The 16,148-nt window shown below is 42.0% G+C and overlaps 1 protein-coding gene across 1 annotated transcript in view; it reads right to left on the reverse strand.

Moving 5' to 3' along the window:
- Nucleotides 1-16,148, reverse strand: part of VPS53 (VPS53 subunit of GARP complex) — a gene marked incomplete at both ends in the record, with an annotated part of 125,649 nt that overhangs the window by 101,970 nt on the left and 7,531 nt on the right. The window contains one exon of the mRNA XM_079725193.1: nucleotides 14,453-14,519. Coding sequence (XP_079581319.1) covers nucleotides 14,453-14,519 — 67 coding nt within the window. The remainder of the gene's footprint in view (nucleotides 1-14,452; nucleotides 14,520-16,148) is intronic.

Genomic DNA, 16,148 nt, shown 5'->3' on the forward strand with positions numbered 1-16,148 from the left:
TCAAAATGTGTCTTTGCTTATAGTGAATCAATCAAGAATGACACATTGGTCTTCCAGCAGTACCTTCTTCATTCTAGAGATCTGGGTAATTACAGGGCTGACAAGTGTATTGGAACTGGACCACAAGATGCTAATCCAGAAACCAAAATCTCCAAATATCAGAATCTCCAAGTATTCGATGAAAAAAAAAAGTATAGCACTTGGCTTAGCATAAATGATATTATCATATGAATAATAGTTGGCTCTCTGTCCCTACTGTTCTCATGTGACTGAGAACAAGAAAAGTTCAGAAGTATGACAAGAAGACAAGGGTGAGTAACTAGGTCAGAGATGGGGTAAAGACCCCTCAATTCACCTCTTCTGTTTTATAGAAGATGGTATTTGGACCATCAGATTTACCTAGCTTTAAGTATATCTGTAGAAGAAACATCCCCCTTCTGGTTGGGGGCCATTATGAGAGTGACACTAATGTAGTTTGCCCAACATGCAAATTCTAGGTGTCACATACAATGCCTAGAGGTGAACACAGCATCTGCTCAGAGGGTCCACAATATACCACGGAAACAAAAATCAGAAATCCTGGCATGTGATCCAATGCTATATGAATGACCGTAAGTGTCTTGTATATTTTAGAGCTTTGATTTAGACAACTATAGAACACCAAAACAGACTAAAAAGGCATTATCTCTGGTTTGGCAAAACTAATCTCCTTCCAGAGGAGACCTTAGAGTCCAAATTAGAGTCAAGGAAATTTTACAGCTATGTTACAGACTCCTGAAAATAGGGATTTATGAATGGAAATGTTGACAGAACCACCACAGAACTGAATTCATGCTGCTCTAAATTCTGTATTTCCATGGATGAAAGAAGGGAGAGAAAAAAGGAGGTCAAGTTCTTACACGAAGTAACATAGTTTCAAATTCCCATCCACTGTTCAAACACACCTGGATGACTTCCCCTGTCAAGGATCTAAAACCCAGAAAGCTTCACCTTGTCAGCAGCAATACTGCAATTTTTCTCATGGGCAAACTCAAGCTAAGGGTGGAATTTTCCTTCCATCACTAACAACCCGCAGTCAAAAGCAAGAGTAACCTGGGTAACAGCCAGAGCAGCTACAGTCGTGATGAATAGCATTTTCCTCTTTAGATGTAGAGACTGTAGTTTAAACCTGTGACTGCCCTTAACATGGGAACAAGCAGATGGCAAAAGTTATGCTTGACCTTCTTTCTTGGCTCCTGTAGAGTGCCAGTGCACATGGAGATGGCTCAGAAGAATAACAAACTTCAGTGTTCCTCCTTGGCAATACTATTTTCCTAAAACCATTTTCAATAATCATGCTGCACACAAGTGGGACTTGATGTGTTTCTAAGGTCAGGAAGGAAATAGTCCAAATGCTGGACATGCTAACTAAAAGAAATCATCACGGTAGTTTTCTTTTTCGGAGAAGGCAGCAGTATTATTATTAGGTACTGAACACAAAAACTTAAGCCTGTAACTAATCTGAAACACATCGTCTGTATGGATTAAATGAAGACAAAACAGGCTTGTCTAGAGGAGGAATATATTAAAGTTCAGAACAATATGGAAAAAAGTCTCCATTTCCATTTATTAAATATTGAAATGATTAAAAATTACCATATGATCCAGCCATTCCACACCCTAGGTATATACTGAAAGGAACTGAAAGCAGGGACTCAGATATTTGTATGTCAGTGTTCATTATGGCATTGCTCACGTCCATGAACACATGAATGGATAAACAAAATGTGGTATACACAGGCAATGGAGTATTACTCAGTTGTGAAAAAGGAATGAAGTTTTTGAACAGGAATGAAAATCCCAGATACACATACCAGGACAATACACTGTGACCCAGCAGGTATTTAAGGTGGGTGAAATATTAAAAACAAAACAAAACTAAGCTAATCATCAAATGGAAAAACCATATGCTCCTATCAGAAGAAGATGGAAAGGCATATGATAAAATTCAACATCTCTTTTCTGGCAAACAGGCTTAGTGAACCAAGGTCATGAGGACAAGTCCTTAATAGAGAATTTGGAAACAAGAGACCTTCACACTCGGTGTCAGCTCTAGAGCAGAAGGGTCTTGGCTCTGTTCATTGCATTATCCCCAGTGCCTAGAACAGAGCCCAGCATGGAGAAAGCACTGACTTTCTGTAGGAGCGAATGAACAAATACACTAATTAGAGTCATTAAACTCAACAACAAACTGCCTGCCATTCCTACTTATTGAACACTGAAATATTATTCAGAAAGAGTATTTCTAAAAATTTTAATCTCAGGATCCCTTGATACTTTTGGAAATTACTGAGGGCCCCAAAGAGATTTTATGTGGGTTATATATAGCTATACCATATTGGAAATTAAAACTGAGAAGTTAAAAAAAATTATCTATTAATCCATTTAAAAATAACAATAATAAACCCATTACATGTTAATGGGTTTATGTGTAAAAACAAATAACATGTTTTTATGAAAAATAACTATATTTCCTCCAAACAAATTTCTTGAGAGAGCGGCATTGTCTCTGTGACTTTGCAAATATCTTTAGTGTCTTTAGACGCCACCTGGACTCTCATATGTGCTTCTGTATTGAATCTGTTGTGATAAGTTGTTTTAGTTGAAAAACATGATGAAAATCTGGATTCACACAGATTTGCAGTTAGAAAAGAAAGAAATATCTTAATATCCTTTTCAGGTACTTATTGATAATCCTTTTTGAAACTACATCAAAACTTGGAAAGTGGTAGATTCTTTTTAAATTTTTTTAATCAAAGTATAGTTGGTTTACAATATTACATTAGTTTTAAATGTGTAACATAGTGATTCAGAAATTTTATATACTCCATAAAATTTATATTATATTAGTTTCAAGTGTATAACATAGTGATTCAGAAATTTTATAGATTATATTCTACTAAAAGTTATTATAAAATATTGGCTATATTCCCTGTGCCGTACACTATAGCCTTGTAGCTTATTTTACACGTAGTAGTTTGTACCTCTTAATTCCTTACCCTTATTTTGCTCCTTCCCTTTCCCTCTCCCCACTGGTAACCACTCTGTGAGTCTGTTTCTGTTTTCTTATATTCATTCATTTTTTAGATTCCACATATAAGTGATAACACACAGTATTTGTATTTCTCTGACTTATTTCACTAAGTATAATATCCTCCAGGCCCACCTATGTTGTTGCAAATGGCAACTTTTCATTCTTTTTTCAGGGCTGAGTAATATTCCATATATATATATATATATATATATATATATATATATGCATCACATCTTCTTTACCCATTCATCTGTCAATGGATACCTTATGTTGCTACCATATCTTGACTATTGTAAATAATGCAGCTATGAACATTGGGGTGCACGTATCTTTTTGAATTAGTGTTTTCATTTTCTTCGGATATACACCCAGGAGTGGAATTGCTGGATCATACGATAGTTCTACTTTAAGTTTTTTGAGGAAGAGTGCTAGATTCTTAAAGATTGGTTGCAATGTGGAATCTGAAATCTTATTACTGAACTTCTGATACTATGTTACGTGAAAATCCACTGGTCAGTTGTGCTTTTGCCCAAGATGCAGAAAGCTCGAGTGTTGCTCTAACATTAACAATGAGAAAAAAAATAAACAGCAAAATCACAACATTTCTTGAATCCATCATCGAGTTGAAGGCAACCAGGTCTCCTGAAATCCAAGAGGTGGGGACACCCAAGAACTGTTTCATATGTGGCAGAGCCTAAGAGGAAGATGCAGATGCTATCCCAGCGGACAGGAAGGAATCCACTATGGTTTTTAACAAATTGCTAAGGGCCAAGTGTGGGGCTAGTGCAACAGCGTGGAACCTCTGGGAACTGCATAGTCGGCAGTTTGCACCCCTCTCAGGCTTGTTTCCAAGACCTGCACCGGGTGCTCGTGAGAAAACCTGCAGGCAGAGGGGGAGACCAGAAAGAGCCTCTCTTTGGGGTGCAGATGTGCAGGAGATTAACAGACACTGTAGGAAAGGCTGGAAGCCTTGATAACCCTCACCCTTGCCTGAACCCACCTCTCTAAAGCCTTAAAACTCGGAGTGAGGGGCAGCCTGGCAAATGTCCGAGGTAAGTCTTAAGGACAGAACAAGAGAACAGAGCCTTTCACTACCTCTGATGCAACAGTTCTGGGCCTCAGGTAAGCTGTGCTGCGACTTCCATTCACAAAGAAGAGCACACCAGGGGACAGTAAGGAGGCTTTCAGAGCAAGGAAACCTACAGGTGCTTCAAAGCAGGGCGGTAGGGATGGAAAGGAGTGGAGCTGATGGAAAAGCCACAAGAACTTGAGAAATGCCTGGATGCACAGAATTAGGAACATGGATATTCCAATGGTTACCTCATAACCAGCAGCAGCAGTATTACTGCCATTTGCTAAACAGGACTGAGCCTGATGTTGTGCGTGGTGTTTTTAAATACTTAACTCGAATCCCCACCGCCCTGAAGTAGGTCTTATCATCTCCATGTCCCAGATGAAGAAACTGAGGTTCGGAGAAGTAATCTGTCCAAGATCACACATGGAGAGAGTGGCAGGAGCCAAACTTTAAATCCAAGGCTCAGGTTTTTTCATTTGACCAGGCTGCCATCTAATGTCACATTAGGGACAGCGTCCAATTCCCCCAATCCTTAGAGAATCCAAATACAATGCTCAGTCCTGTACATAGAGGAGAGAGAAGATAGCTGTTTGGATTCCCTACAGATTGTCTAAAAATGAGAGACCTTAGAGGACAAGCGGTAGAAGGTTCTAATATGCAGCAAACACATCCTTCCGCCTAAAAGCACTATACAGGCTCGTGGGCAATAAAAAAGATGAAGTACAGTGATAAGACTGCACCTAGCGCCTGTAGTGCTCAATACCGGACATTCTATGAGTCCTTGCCTCAACTACAGCCAACAGTGTACTAGAAGCATGGAAAACTGAACACTCACTTGAATGCAACTTACCAAATAAAAGCAAGCCAACCCTGACCTCTGCACCAGATGGAAGAAATCCTGGTTGGGGAATGGCGGAGAGTCCCAGTCAAAACCAGGGGCGCTGGCCCCTGCAAAAGACTCAACTACACCCTGACTTCAGCACTGCCCCACTGAATCACAAGGCGTGCTGCACTCCCAGGCCATTCTCACACCTTAGCAATTGCTGAAGTGCATTCAGTGTTGTCTGCAGTCTGAAAAATATAATTCAAAAAAAATCTAAAAGAAACCAAAAAATGCCTAACCATTCTTGGTCACAAATGGAAAAATTTGAGCCTACATTTTAAAAAGCTCACTTGCTTTAGATTTAGTATGTTTCAGTAGGAGGAAGCAAGTGACAGTTGCCTTTTTTTTTTCCTCCCCAAACTATTTATGGTCCCTCTACTAGTTTAAAGTATTTTTTAATTAAATTAAATTAATTTATTTAGTTGTGCCAGGTCTTAGTTGTGGCAGGAAGGCTCCTTAGTTGCAGCAGGTGGGCTCCATAGTTGTGGCTTGCCAGCTCCTTGGTTGTGGCATGCGAACTCTTAGTGGTGGCATGCATGTGGGATCTAGTTCCCTGACCAGGGATCGAACCCGGGTCCCCTGCACTGGGAGCACAAGGTCTTTACCACTGCGCTACCAGGGAAGTCCTGGTCCCTTTGCTACTAAGTGCTATTTATTTTCTTCCTTCGATGGGCTTCATTTTCCTCCCAAAGAAAAGATGAGAGAAAGGATATATTTGAGATGATGGAGGGGAAGATTCAAGCCATCTTGCAAGAGAGCTGACAATTACAAAGTGATAATCCCACATGATGAAGATCGGTGCTATACTGCGAAGTCCGTCTACCTAGTTCAGGGTCTTGGAGAGCACAGTTATTTTTGCTCTAAGGCCTGACTCAGATGATATACAAATTTTGAGGTGGAAAAGCAAAGAACACTTTCTCCTTGGAAGGCAACATGCTTTGCTGATTTAGTTAATAAATCTTTACGATATCTCTACGTAAAAGAGACGAAGGCAAGTGTGATTAGCCTCCTTTGCTGGGGAAAATGAAGAACATGGAAAAATTAAGAAACACAGCCTCGGACAGATACCAAAGACTGGAAAAACAATCCTTTGTCTCCTGGGCCTGGCACTTTGTACTAAAATGAGGATAAGAAGAGAAAAATGAGAAGTCTCGAATAGCATGCCACATGACTCTGAACCCATCCCGGTCAACCTTTTCATATGCAACTTGAATGAAGACATAGAAGGCCCATCTGGCAAATCCACTCATGATAAATGGGAAGGTCATCAAGATTCCAGAAGGTCTCAACAGGCTGGAACAATCAGGCAGAACTGGCAAGATGAAACCAAGAGTGAGACACATAAAGTCCAGCACTTAAGTTCAAAGAATCCCTTAAACAAACAGAACAGGGGAGAGCTTAAAAGCAGTTCGTATGAAAAAAATATTGCAGATATTGCAAACTGTTGGCCCACAGATGTGTTTTGTTTGGCCTTTGAAGTATTTGTGAAAAACGCTAAACCAACATTTAAAAATTGGGGAGAGTCACGTAAAAATCCAAATTTCCGGCTTCTCTTGAAAAACTGATAGATCTGGCAAACTCCATGTCTGTGCTTAGACATGACAACAGTGGGTGAGGAATGAGCTGTGGCTCTCTCCTTTAGATAGGGCATCCACTCCCCCAATGGATGCCCGCAGATGCGTCCTGACCTGCCAGAGCCAATTTAGGTAACTTTCTTAGCTCTGTGGGCATCTGTTTGCAACTCTTGACCTGGAAGTTTCAGATACCTGACAGCTCAGTAGAGGCCCACCGTGTGATACACCTGCCAAAAATTTCACCCAATCCATGGTAATGGAAGAACTGTGTCACAGACTCCTTAGAAAATCTAGAAAAATCAATGAGTCTTCTCTCCAGACATATGTCTATCCATATAAAAATTTACAATTAATTTCTGGGAGTTGAAAGACCCCTCTGAACTCCCAGTTCCCAAGTTAACAAGCCCATTCTAGAACAAGGAGGTGAACTGTCCCACTGTATGTTCACACAGTATATATACCCATGGCCAGGAGGGATGCTGACAAACTTCAAGGCAACCAGGATGATAAAGGGTCTAGAAATCATATCGTACAGCTGAAGAAACTAAGAGTGGTTAGCCTAGGAAAAGGAATGCTCGGAAAGGAACATAATATCCATTTTTAATTTTAGAAGCTATAATAAGGGACAGGGATTAGGTCTACACCTGTCCAGCTGGCAGAACTAAGATCAGTGAGAAGTTACAGTGAGGTCTATTTTCTTTTTTTTTTTTTCTTTTTTTTTGCAGTACACGGGCCCCTCACTGTTGTGGCCTCTCCTGTTGTGGAGCACAGGCTCCGGATGCGCAGGCTCAGCAGCCATGGCTCACGGGCCCAGCCGCTTCGCAGCATGTGGGATCTTCCCGGACCGGGGCACGAACCCGTGTCCCCTGCATCGGCAGGCGGACTCTCAACCACTGCGCCACCAGGGAAGCCCCAGTGAGGTCTATTTTACTATTTCAGTCCGGTGTAAGAAAAAGAACTTTCTTACAATTAAAGCTGTACAGGGGACTTCCCTGGTGGCGCAGTGTTAAGAATCTGCTTGCCAATGCAGGCGACACGGCTTCGAGCCCTGGTCCGGGAAGATCCCACATGCTGTGGAGCAACTAAGCCCATGCGCCACAACTACTGAGCACTTGTGCCACAACTACTGAAGCCTGCATGCCTAGAGCCCATGCTCTGCAACAAGAGAAGCCACCACAATGAGAAGCACACGCACTGCAACGAAGAGTAGCCTCTGCTCGCTGCAACTAGAGAAAGCCCGTACGCAGCAACAAAGACCCAATCAGCCAAAAAAATAAATAAATAAAATAAATAAATTTATTTCAAAAAAAAAAAAAGCTGGAACTGGAACAGACAGTCCTGTGGAACAACAGAGTAGTGAGTTCCCCATCCCTGCAAGGATCCAAGCAGAAAAAGAATAATGAAACGTCAGAGATGTGATAGAAAGGATTCCTGAACCAGGTGGGAGGTGGTTCTACAATTATCTAATGCTTCTTCCAAATCAAAGTTTTAGTGAGCAGAGCTGAAGATGGCAATAATAATTTTCTTCCTCTCCCAAACCTTAGTCTTGCTGTGATGCAATAGTTAAATTATAGCCAAGGTCCACACAAGACACTGAAGGAAACCCAGGAAGGAAGCCCCACGACTGATCCTCTCTTGGCGATTCTCAGTGAGCTGATTAGGAATTGATAAAGGTATGGCCACTCTTGAAATTTCACGTGCTAACTTTTTCTTCTTCTAACCCACTCCTCTATTTGCCTCTCTTTCTACCTCTGTTCAAGCTGTCCATTTTAATTCTTGGGAAGCTGTGTAAGTTTCAAAGCATATCAGCTCATGTACTTACTGAATTGACTCATCTCATCCACAAAGTTTCAAACATGTGGGCATTTAATTATAGCTTTTGCGTGATGATTTCAATAGATAAAAATGGGGAGAGGGCTTCCCTGGTGGCGCAGTGGTTGAGAGTCCGCCTGCCGATGCAGGGGATGTGGGTTCGTGCCCCGGTCTGGGAAGATCCCACATGCCGCAGAGCGGCTGGGCCCGTGAGCCATGGCCGCTGAGCCTGCGCGTCCGGAGCCTGTGCTCCGCAACGGGAGAGGCCACAGCGGTGAGAGGCCCGCGTACCGCCGAAAAAAAAAAAAAAAAAAGTGGGGGGGGAGAATTCTGTGCTGGATTCATTTTGTACAAGCACCACATTCTGGTTAGAAAAGGTCACGGACTAGACCACTTCAAGTCCCCCTCCATAGGAGGTGGTCGACATCGAAGGCTCTCCAAAACATGCAGCAGAGTGCTAACCAGGCAGCGGGTATTTCAGAAATTTCGAGAAACTAAAGAAACTGACTCACTGTGTCTTCAATTTCTAAATCACTCCCTCTCCACAAATAATTTTTGAGTCAGAAACACTGCTTTCCAAAAAGAACTTTTCTGCTAAAGACGTCTTTTAAGACACCACAAATGTGAAGTCAACACTTTCCCCTATTTACACGGATTACAAAGCATATCAGTTCAAGATGCACACAATCTAGATGAAATGTATAAAAGGAAAACTTCCTTTTGTCCATATTACTGCTCTCCCCTTCTGAGTTGTTCCCCAGAAGCTTCGGAAACAAGTTCTGAAAGCAAACCTTTCCTCCGTTCCAGGGAAGAGGGGAAACTGGGGCCTCTTGACCTATAAAACTCAGTATTTTGGAACATCCATAATTCTCCCAAGTCCATGCCAGTCAAATGGAGTCTCTCTTTAGCAAACCACCGGCCAGCTGGGGCTGGACAGCAAGCCTCTCACCCCTAGGAGATGACAAGGATAGGACTCAAAAGCTCCCTGGAAAAAAAAAAGTCTCTCCTTCAGCTTGCATTACAAGCTGTTGGAAAACACAGATGGAGGAGATGACAGGAAAAGCAATTACTTCTTCTGGGCTTCCTTTCTGTCTGGATGCTAAGGAGACGGATACCAAATTCCATCACAGATTGAAATGCTATCTAAACATTCTTGAAAATGTGGTCTTGCTCTCTGAAATATGGCCTGCCTTTGCTGCAGCAACCTGTAACCTATTAACATGTGAAGGTGGAGAGAGCCGACTTTCCTCCAGGCTGTCTAATTCTGGGCCTGCCTCTCCAATAATGCTCGTTTGTGACCACAGGTTAAAACATAAATAACTAAAAGATATATATATATATCTACAGAGCATGACCCAACAGAAAGTCCTGATGAATCATTCACTTTATTTTCACATTCTTGGAATTGTAAATACCTGAAACTCTCTGAAGTATTTCAAGGTTTCTAGTGAGCCTTTCTAAATATAGGTGGAAACACACTGAACAGTAGTGTTATTATTTCAAATAGTAGTACGCTGGGACTAGTCATAAACAAATCAAGCTTTAAACATCTTTAAAGGAACACACACACTGGTCAAAATGATGTTTTATGGGAGAGGGCTTTTGTTTATTTACAAATAATAAATACTCTCCCACAGACCTAATATTCAATACAGTTGAATAAAATGTTATTGCCGGTGGCCTATGTGTTCTGAGAAATGCCAAGATGAGGAAGATACAGCTTTTGCCTCAAGGGCCTTATACACGAGCCAAAGGGACAAGATGTATTCACTGATAAGTCAAAGCAGACCACGAAAGCCAAATCAAAAGCACGGGCGCAGGACTGTGGGAGTTCGTGGACAGAGAGACTGTACATCTAACTGATGGATACTGGGATCGATTTTCTCATCTGTGAAATGAGAGGAGTGGACCAGATGAGTTCCAAGTCCCTTCGGGTTCTAAAATTCTGATTCCTTTGGTATATACCATTGAGCCAAACAGAAAATTTCATAAAGGAAGTAGTATTTGAACTGAGTATGATCTTGAAATGAAGCTACTGGAAGAAAAAGAGGAGAGAGAGCATTTTAGGCAAAAAAGAAGAACATAAGCATAGGTCCAGAAAGCAAAGGGCATGCTTGGGAGAGCACTAGGCTTCCAGTGTGGAGGGGTCACAGCAGGAGACAAAACTGGAACAGTAGATTGAGGCCTTCAATGCCATGCAAAGGAACTTGGATTTAAGTTGGTAGAGAGCCCACAGGGGTTTCTGAAGAGGTAGTGACATGACCAGACACGTATCGGAAAGTGAAAGAGCAGAATGGGGCTGGAGTGTTGGCCGGCTACCCTGTTACTCTTTGTTACGTCTAAGGGCCCTGTTTACACAGGCCTCACCTGCCAGAGAGGTGAGGCTTCATGGGAGAGACCTAAATAAACAAAAACCAAAGCAATAAGGACTAAGAACCAAGCAAGGCCAGGAAATAGGATCAGTTGCAGGAAACTAAGATGTCTACAAACAAGTATTGATGATGACTACAAGGAAGACGGTAGACTACTTACAAACAGGCCAACGGAAGATGACGAGTAAGAGGAAAAAGAAAGTCATAAAATGTGGGAAAAATAGAGAAGCGGATAAAACTAAACACATAAGAGAAAAAGAAAGAGACTTATATAACACCTGTAGTAGTGAGCTACTACAGGAAACCAGAATATGAGAGATCATAGGACTACACACTACCCCCATAAAATCTGGGCAGCATAATGAACATTTAAAAAAATTGGCTATATACTAAATAATGTCAAAACAGGACAAATAACAGAATTGAGAGGCGCACACAGCCGACCTAACTGAATTACTGTTGAAGAGGGCAGGCCGGACGGACACTGTAAGAGACTAGACAGGGCACGATCAGCACTTCTGTTACGACAGCAATTCCGAAATAGGACATCTAAGCAGAAGACAAGAATCCAGATGAAAAGGAAAAATGGTTAACAGATAACATCTGGCCCCCCAGTCACTGAAGAATACCTCTTCCCCATACACTGCTTCTCCTCTTCATCCCCTTCCAACAGCCCTCCTTAGCTAGATCCAAAAAGAACTATAAAGCTTTGAAATGAATCAACAGTTACCTGCTAGGCAACAAAACTAGGTATGAGGAATTATAGCTGTCAGGTTACTACTATCTCTCTCTTTTTTTTTTTTTGCAATATATCAACTTTATTTCCATCTTGATTTCAAAAAAAGTTTGAGGTAAAATACACATAACATAAAATTTACCATCTTAATCGTTTTTTATTGTACAGTTTCACTGACCTGTTGTGCAACCATCACTACCATTTATCCCCATAATTCTTCCTGTAAAACTGAAACTCTACATGTATTAAACACTAACTCCCCGTTCTCCCCCAGCCCCTGGTAACTACCATTATACATTCTGTCTTTATGATTTTCACTACTCTTAAGTACCTCATATAAGTGGAATCATCCGATATTTGTATTTTTGTGACTCGCTTATTTCATTTAGCATAATGTCCTCAAGGTTCATCCATGCTGTAGCAGATGTCAGAATTTCTCTCCTTTTTTTTTTTAAAAAATGTATTTATTTGGCTGTGTCGGGTCTTAGTTGCAGCACATGGGATCTTCATTGCTGCATGCGGGATCCTTAGTTGAGGCATGCGGGATCTTTAGTTGCAGCATGTGGGCTCTTAGTTGCAGCATGCGGGATCTAGTTCCCTGACCAGGGATCAAACCTGGGCCCCCTGAATTGGGAGTGCAGAGTCTCAACCACTGGACCACCAGGGAAGTTCCCCCCCTTACCTTTTTTTTTTTTAGAATTTCTTTCCTTTTTAAGGCTGAATAATATTCCAATTATGTACAGACCATATTTTGCTTATCCATTCATCTGCCAATGGACACCTGGGTCGTTCCCATGTTTTAGCTATTGTGAATAATGCTGCTATGAACATGGGGGTAACAGGTATCTCTCCAGGACCCTGCTTCCAATTCTCTTGGGTATATACCCAGAAGTAGAATTGCTGGATCATATGATAATTCATTTTAATTTTTTGAGGAACCACTGTATTGTTTTACACAGCAACTGTACCATTTTACATTTCCACCAGCAGTGCACAAGCATTTCAATTTCTTCACATCTTTGCCAACACTTGTTGTCTTCTGGTTTTTTGATAGTAGTCATCCTAATGGGTGTGAGATGGTATCTAATTGTACTTTTTTTTTTTTTTATAAATGCTGGGGTTTTTTTCAAGAGAAACACTTTATTTATTTATTAATTTTTGGCTGCGTTGGATCTTTGTTGCTGCGCGCGGGCTTTCTCTAGTTGCGGTGAGCAGGGGCTACTCTTCGTTGCGGTGCGTGGGCTTCTCCTTGTGGTGGCTTCTCTTGTTGCGGAGCACAGGCTCTAGGCACGTGGACTTCAGCAGTTGTGGCTCGCGGGCTCTAGAGCACAGGCTCAGTAGTTGTGGCGCATGGGCTTAGTTGCTCCGCGGCATGTGGGATCTTCCCAGACCAGGGCTTGAAACTGTGTCCCCTGTATTGGCAGGCGGATTCTTTTTTTTTAATTTTATTTATTTTTATTTATTTATTTTTTACATCTTTATTGGAGTATAATTGCTTTGTAATGGTGTGTTAGTTTCTGCTTTATAACAAAGTGAATCAGTTACACATATACATATGTTCCCATATCTCTTCCCTCTTGTGTCTCCCTCCCTTCCACCCTCCCCATTCCACCCCTCTAGGTGGTCACAAAGCACCGAGCTGATCTCCCTGTGCTATGCAGCTGCTTTCCACTAGCTATCTATTTTACGTTTGGTAGTGCATATATATCCATGCCACTCTCTCACTTTGTCACAGCTTACCCTTCCCCCTCCCCATATCCTCAAGTCCATTCTCTAGTAGGTCTGGCAGACGGATTCTTAATCACTGCACCACCAGGGAAGTCCCATTCTCACTGTACTTTTTTGTGTGTGTGTGTGGTACGCGGGCCCCTCACTGTTGTGGCCTCTCCTGTTGCGGAGCACAGGCTCCGGACGCGCAGGCTCAGTGGCCATGACTCACGGGCCCAGCCGCTCCGCGGCACGTGGGATCTTCCCAGACCGGGGCATGAACCTACATCCCCTGCATCGGCAGGCGGACTCTCAACCACTGCGCCACCAGGGAAGCCCTCACTGTACTTTTGATTTGCATTTTCCTAATGATTAGTGATACTGAGCATCTTTTCGTGGGCTCATTGGCCATTCATATTATCTTCTTTGGAGAAATGTCTATTCAAGTCCTTTGCCCAGTTTTTAATCAGGTTGTTTGCTTTTTTGTTGTTGAATTTTAGGAGTTCTCTATATATTCTGGATGTTAATCCCTCATCAGATATATGATTGACAAATATTCTCTCCCATTCTATAGGTTGACTTTTTACTCTGTTGATAATGTCTTCTGACACACAGGTTACTGCTATCTTTTGCAACAACAAAAGTAATATGAGGGACTTCCCTGGTGGTCCAGTGGGTAAGACTCCGAGCTCCCAATGCAGGGGGCCCGGGTTCAATCCCTGGTCAGGGAACTAGATCCCGCATGCATGCCACAACTAAGAGTTTGCATGCCACAACTAAGACCCAGAGCAGCCTAAATAAATAAATACTAAAAAAAAAAACTAATATCAAAATCCCAACAACTTAGCAGATAGATAAATGCAGCAACCTTGTTGGGCCACAGTACACAAAATAAAGGAGGGCTCAGAGACATCCGACATTAAGGAGAAAGCCAAGGAAACTTCAGTTTTCTCATTTCAGCGTGAATTTCACCCTGGACCTGGGTGAGCTGTGCTACAATATATGCTTCTGGTCCCAGAGACGCTGAGTGACAGCTCATGGCTGGTCTGGGCAGCCTCCCCCTGCTACTAGTGGGACAAGTCATGCAAGTTTCCTGTTGTGTATGGGACAGATCAGTTAAGGAAGTACTCTGTAAGCAGGCAGATCAATATTTTGGTCACTTGGTTGCGGGGTCTTGAAGAAATCGGGATATATTTAATACGAAGGAATAAGTTACTTACTTGCCGGCCATCCTGCCCCACATTTGTTTGACCTCTTACAACAGTTCGAATGCTGTCATCCAGTCTCCTAGCAAAAAAAGGTTAAAGGATACAAATCATTAAAATATCTCGATTCCTTCAAGACAAAAAAACAACCCTCAAAACGGGAGAAAATATTTGCAAACGAATCAATGAACAAAGGATCAATCTTCAAAATATATAAACAGCTCATGCAGCTCAATATTAAAAAAACAAACAACCCAATCCAAAAATGGGCAGAAGACCTAAATAGACATTTCTCCAAAGAAGACATACAGATGGCCAAGAGGCACATGAAAAGCTGCTCAACATCACTAATTATTAGAGAAATGCAAATCAAAACTACAATGAGGTATCACCTCACACCAGTTAGAATGGGCATTGTCAGAAAATCTACAAACAAATGCTGGAGAGGGTGTGGGGAAAAGGGAACCCTCTTGCACTGTTGGTGGGAATGTAAATTGATACAGCCACTATGGAGAACAGTATGGAGGTTCCTTAAAAAACTAAAAATAGAATTGCCATATGACCCAGCAATCCCACTACTGGGCATATACCCAGAGAAAACCATAATTCAAAAAGACACATGCACCCCAATGTTCATTGCACCACTATTTACAATAGCCAGGTCATGGAAGCAACCTAAATGCCCATCGACAGACAAATGGATAAAGAAGATGCGGTACATATATACAGCGGAATATTACTCAGTCATAAAAAGGAACGAAATTGGGTCATTTGTAGAGATGTGGATGGATCCAGAGACTGTCATACAGAGTGAAGTAAGTCAGAAAGAGAAAAACAAATATCATATATTAACGCATATATGTGGAACCTAGAAAAATGGTACAGATGAACCGGATTGCAGGGCAGAAATTGAGACACAGATGTAGAGAATAAACGTATGGACACCAAGTGGGGAAAGCGGCGGGCGGTGGGGGTGTGATGGTGTGATGAACTGGGAGATTGGGATTGACATGTATACACTGATGTGTATAAAATGGATGACTGATAAGAACCTGCTGTATAAAAAAATAAATAAAATTCAAAAATTCAAAAAAAAAATCTCGATTCCAGGTTGACCAAAAGAAAAAAAGCTGGGATTCCCTGGTGGCACAGTGGTTATGAATCTGCCTGCCAATGCAGGGGACATGGGTTTCATCCCTGGTCCAGGAAGATCCCACATGCCGCGGAGCAACTAAGCCCATGCACCACAACTAGTGAGCCTGTGCTCTAGAGCCCACGAGCCACAACTACTGAGCCCGCGTGCCACAACTACTGAAGCCCGTGCACCTAGAGCCCGTGCTCTGCAACAAGAGAAGCCACAGCAATGAGAAGCCCGCGCACCGCAACGAAGAGTAGCTCCCGCTCGCTGCAACTAGAGAAAGCCCGTGGGCAGCAATGAAGACCCAACTCAGCCAAAACTGAATTAATTAATTAATTTTTTAAAAAGTTAGTAACGTATCCATCAATGTTTGCAGATTGCAGCTACTTATTCAGAAGAAAGAACAAAGATGTCTGGAGGATAGGAGGAAGAGTGAGGCCTGGGACCTCAGAGAGAGGGGCAGCAACAGCAGTGTAGGAGCCAAGACCAGCACACACTGATGAGTCACCTTGGTTATTGTTTAAAAGGCTATTTTCACTTAATGTTCAGAGCCATTCAAAAGGACCAATGTAA

The sequence above is a fragment of the Hyperoodon ampullatus genome (genome assembly GCF_949752795.1).
Source record: "Hyperoodon ampullatus genome assembly, chromosome: 19".
Taxonomy (NCBI): Eukaryota; Metazoa; Chordata; class Mammalia; order Artiodactyla; family Ziphiidae; genus Hyperoodon; species Hyperoodon ampullatus.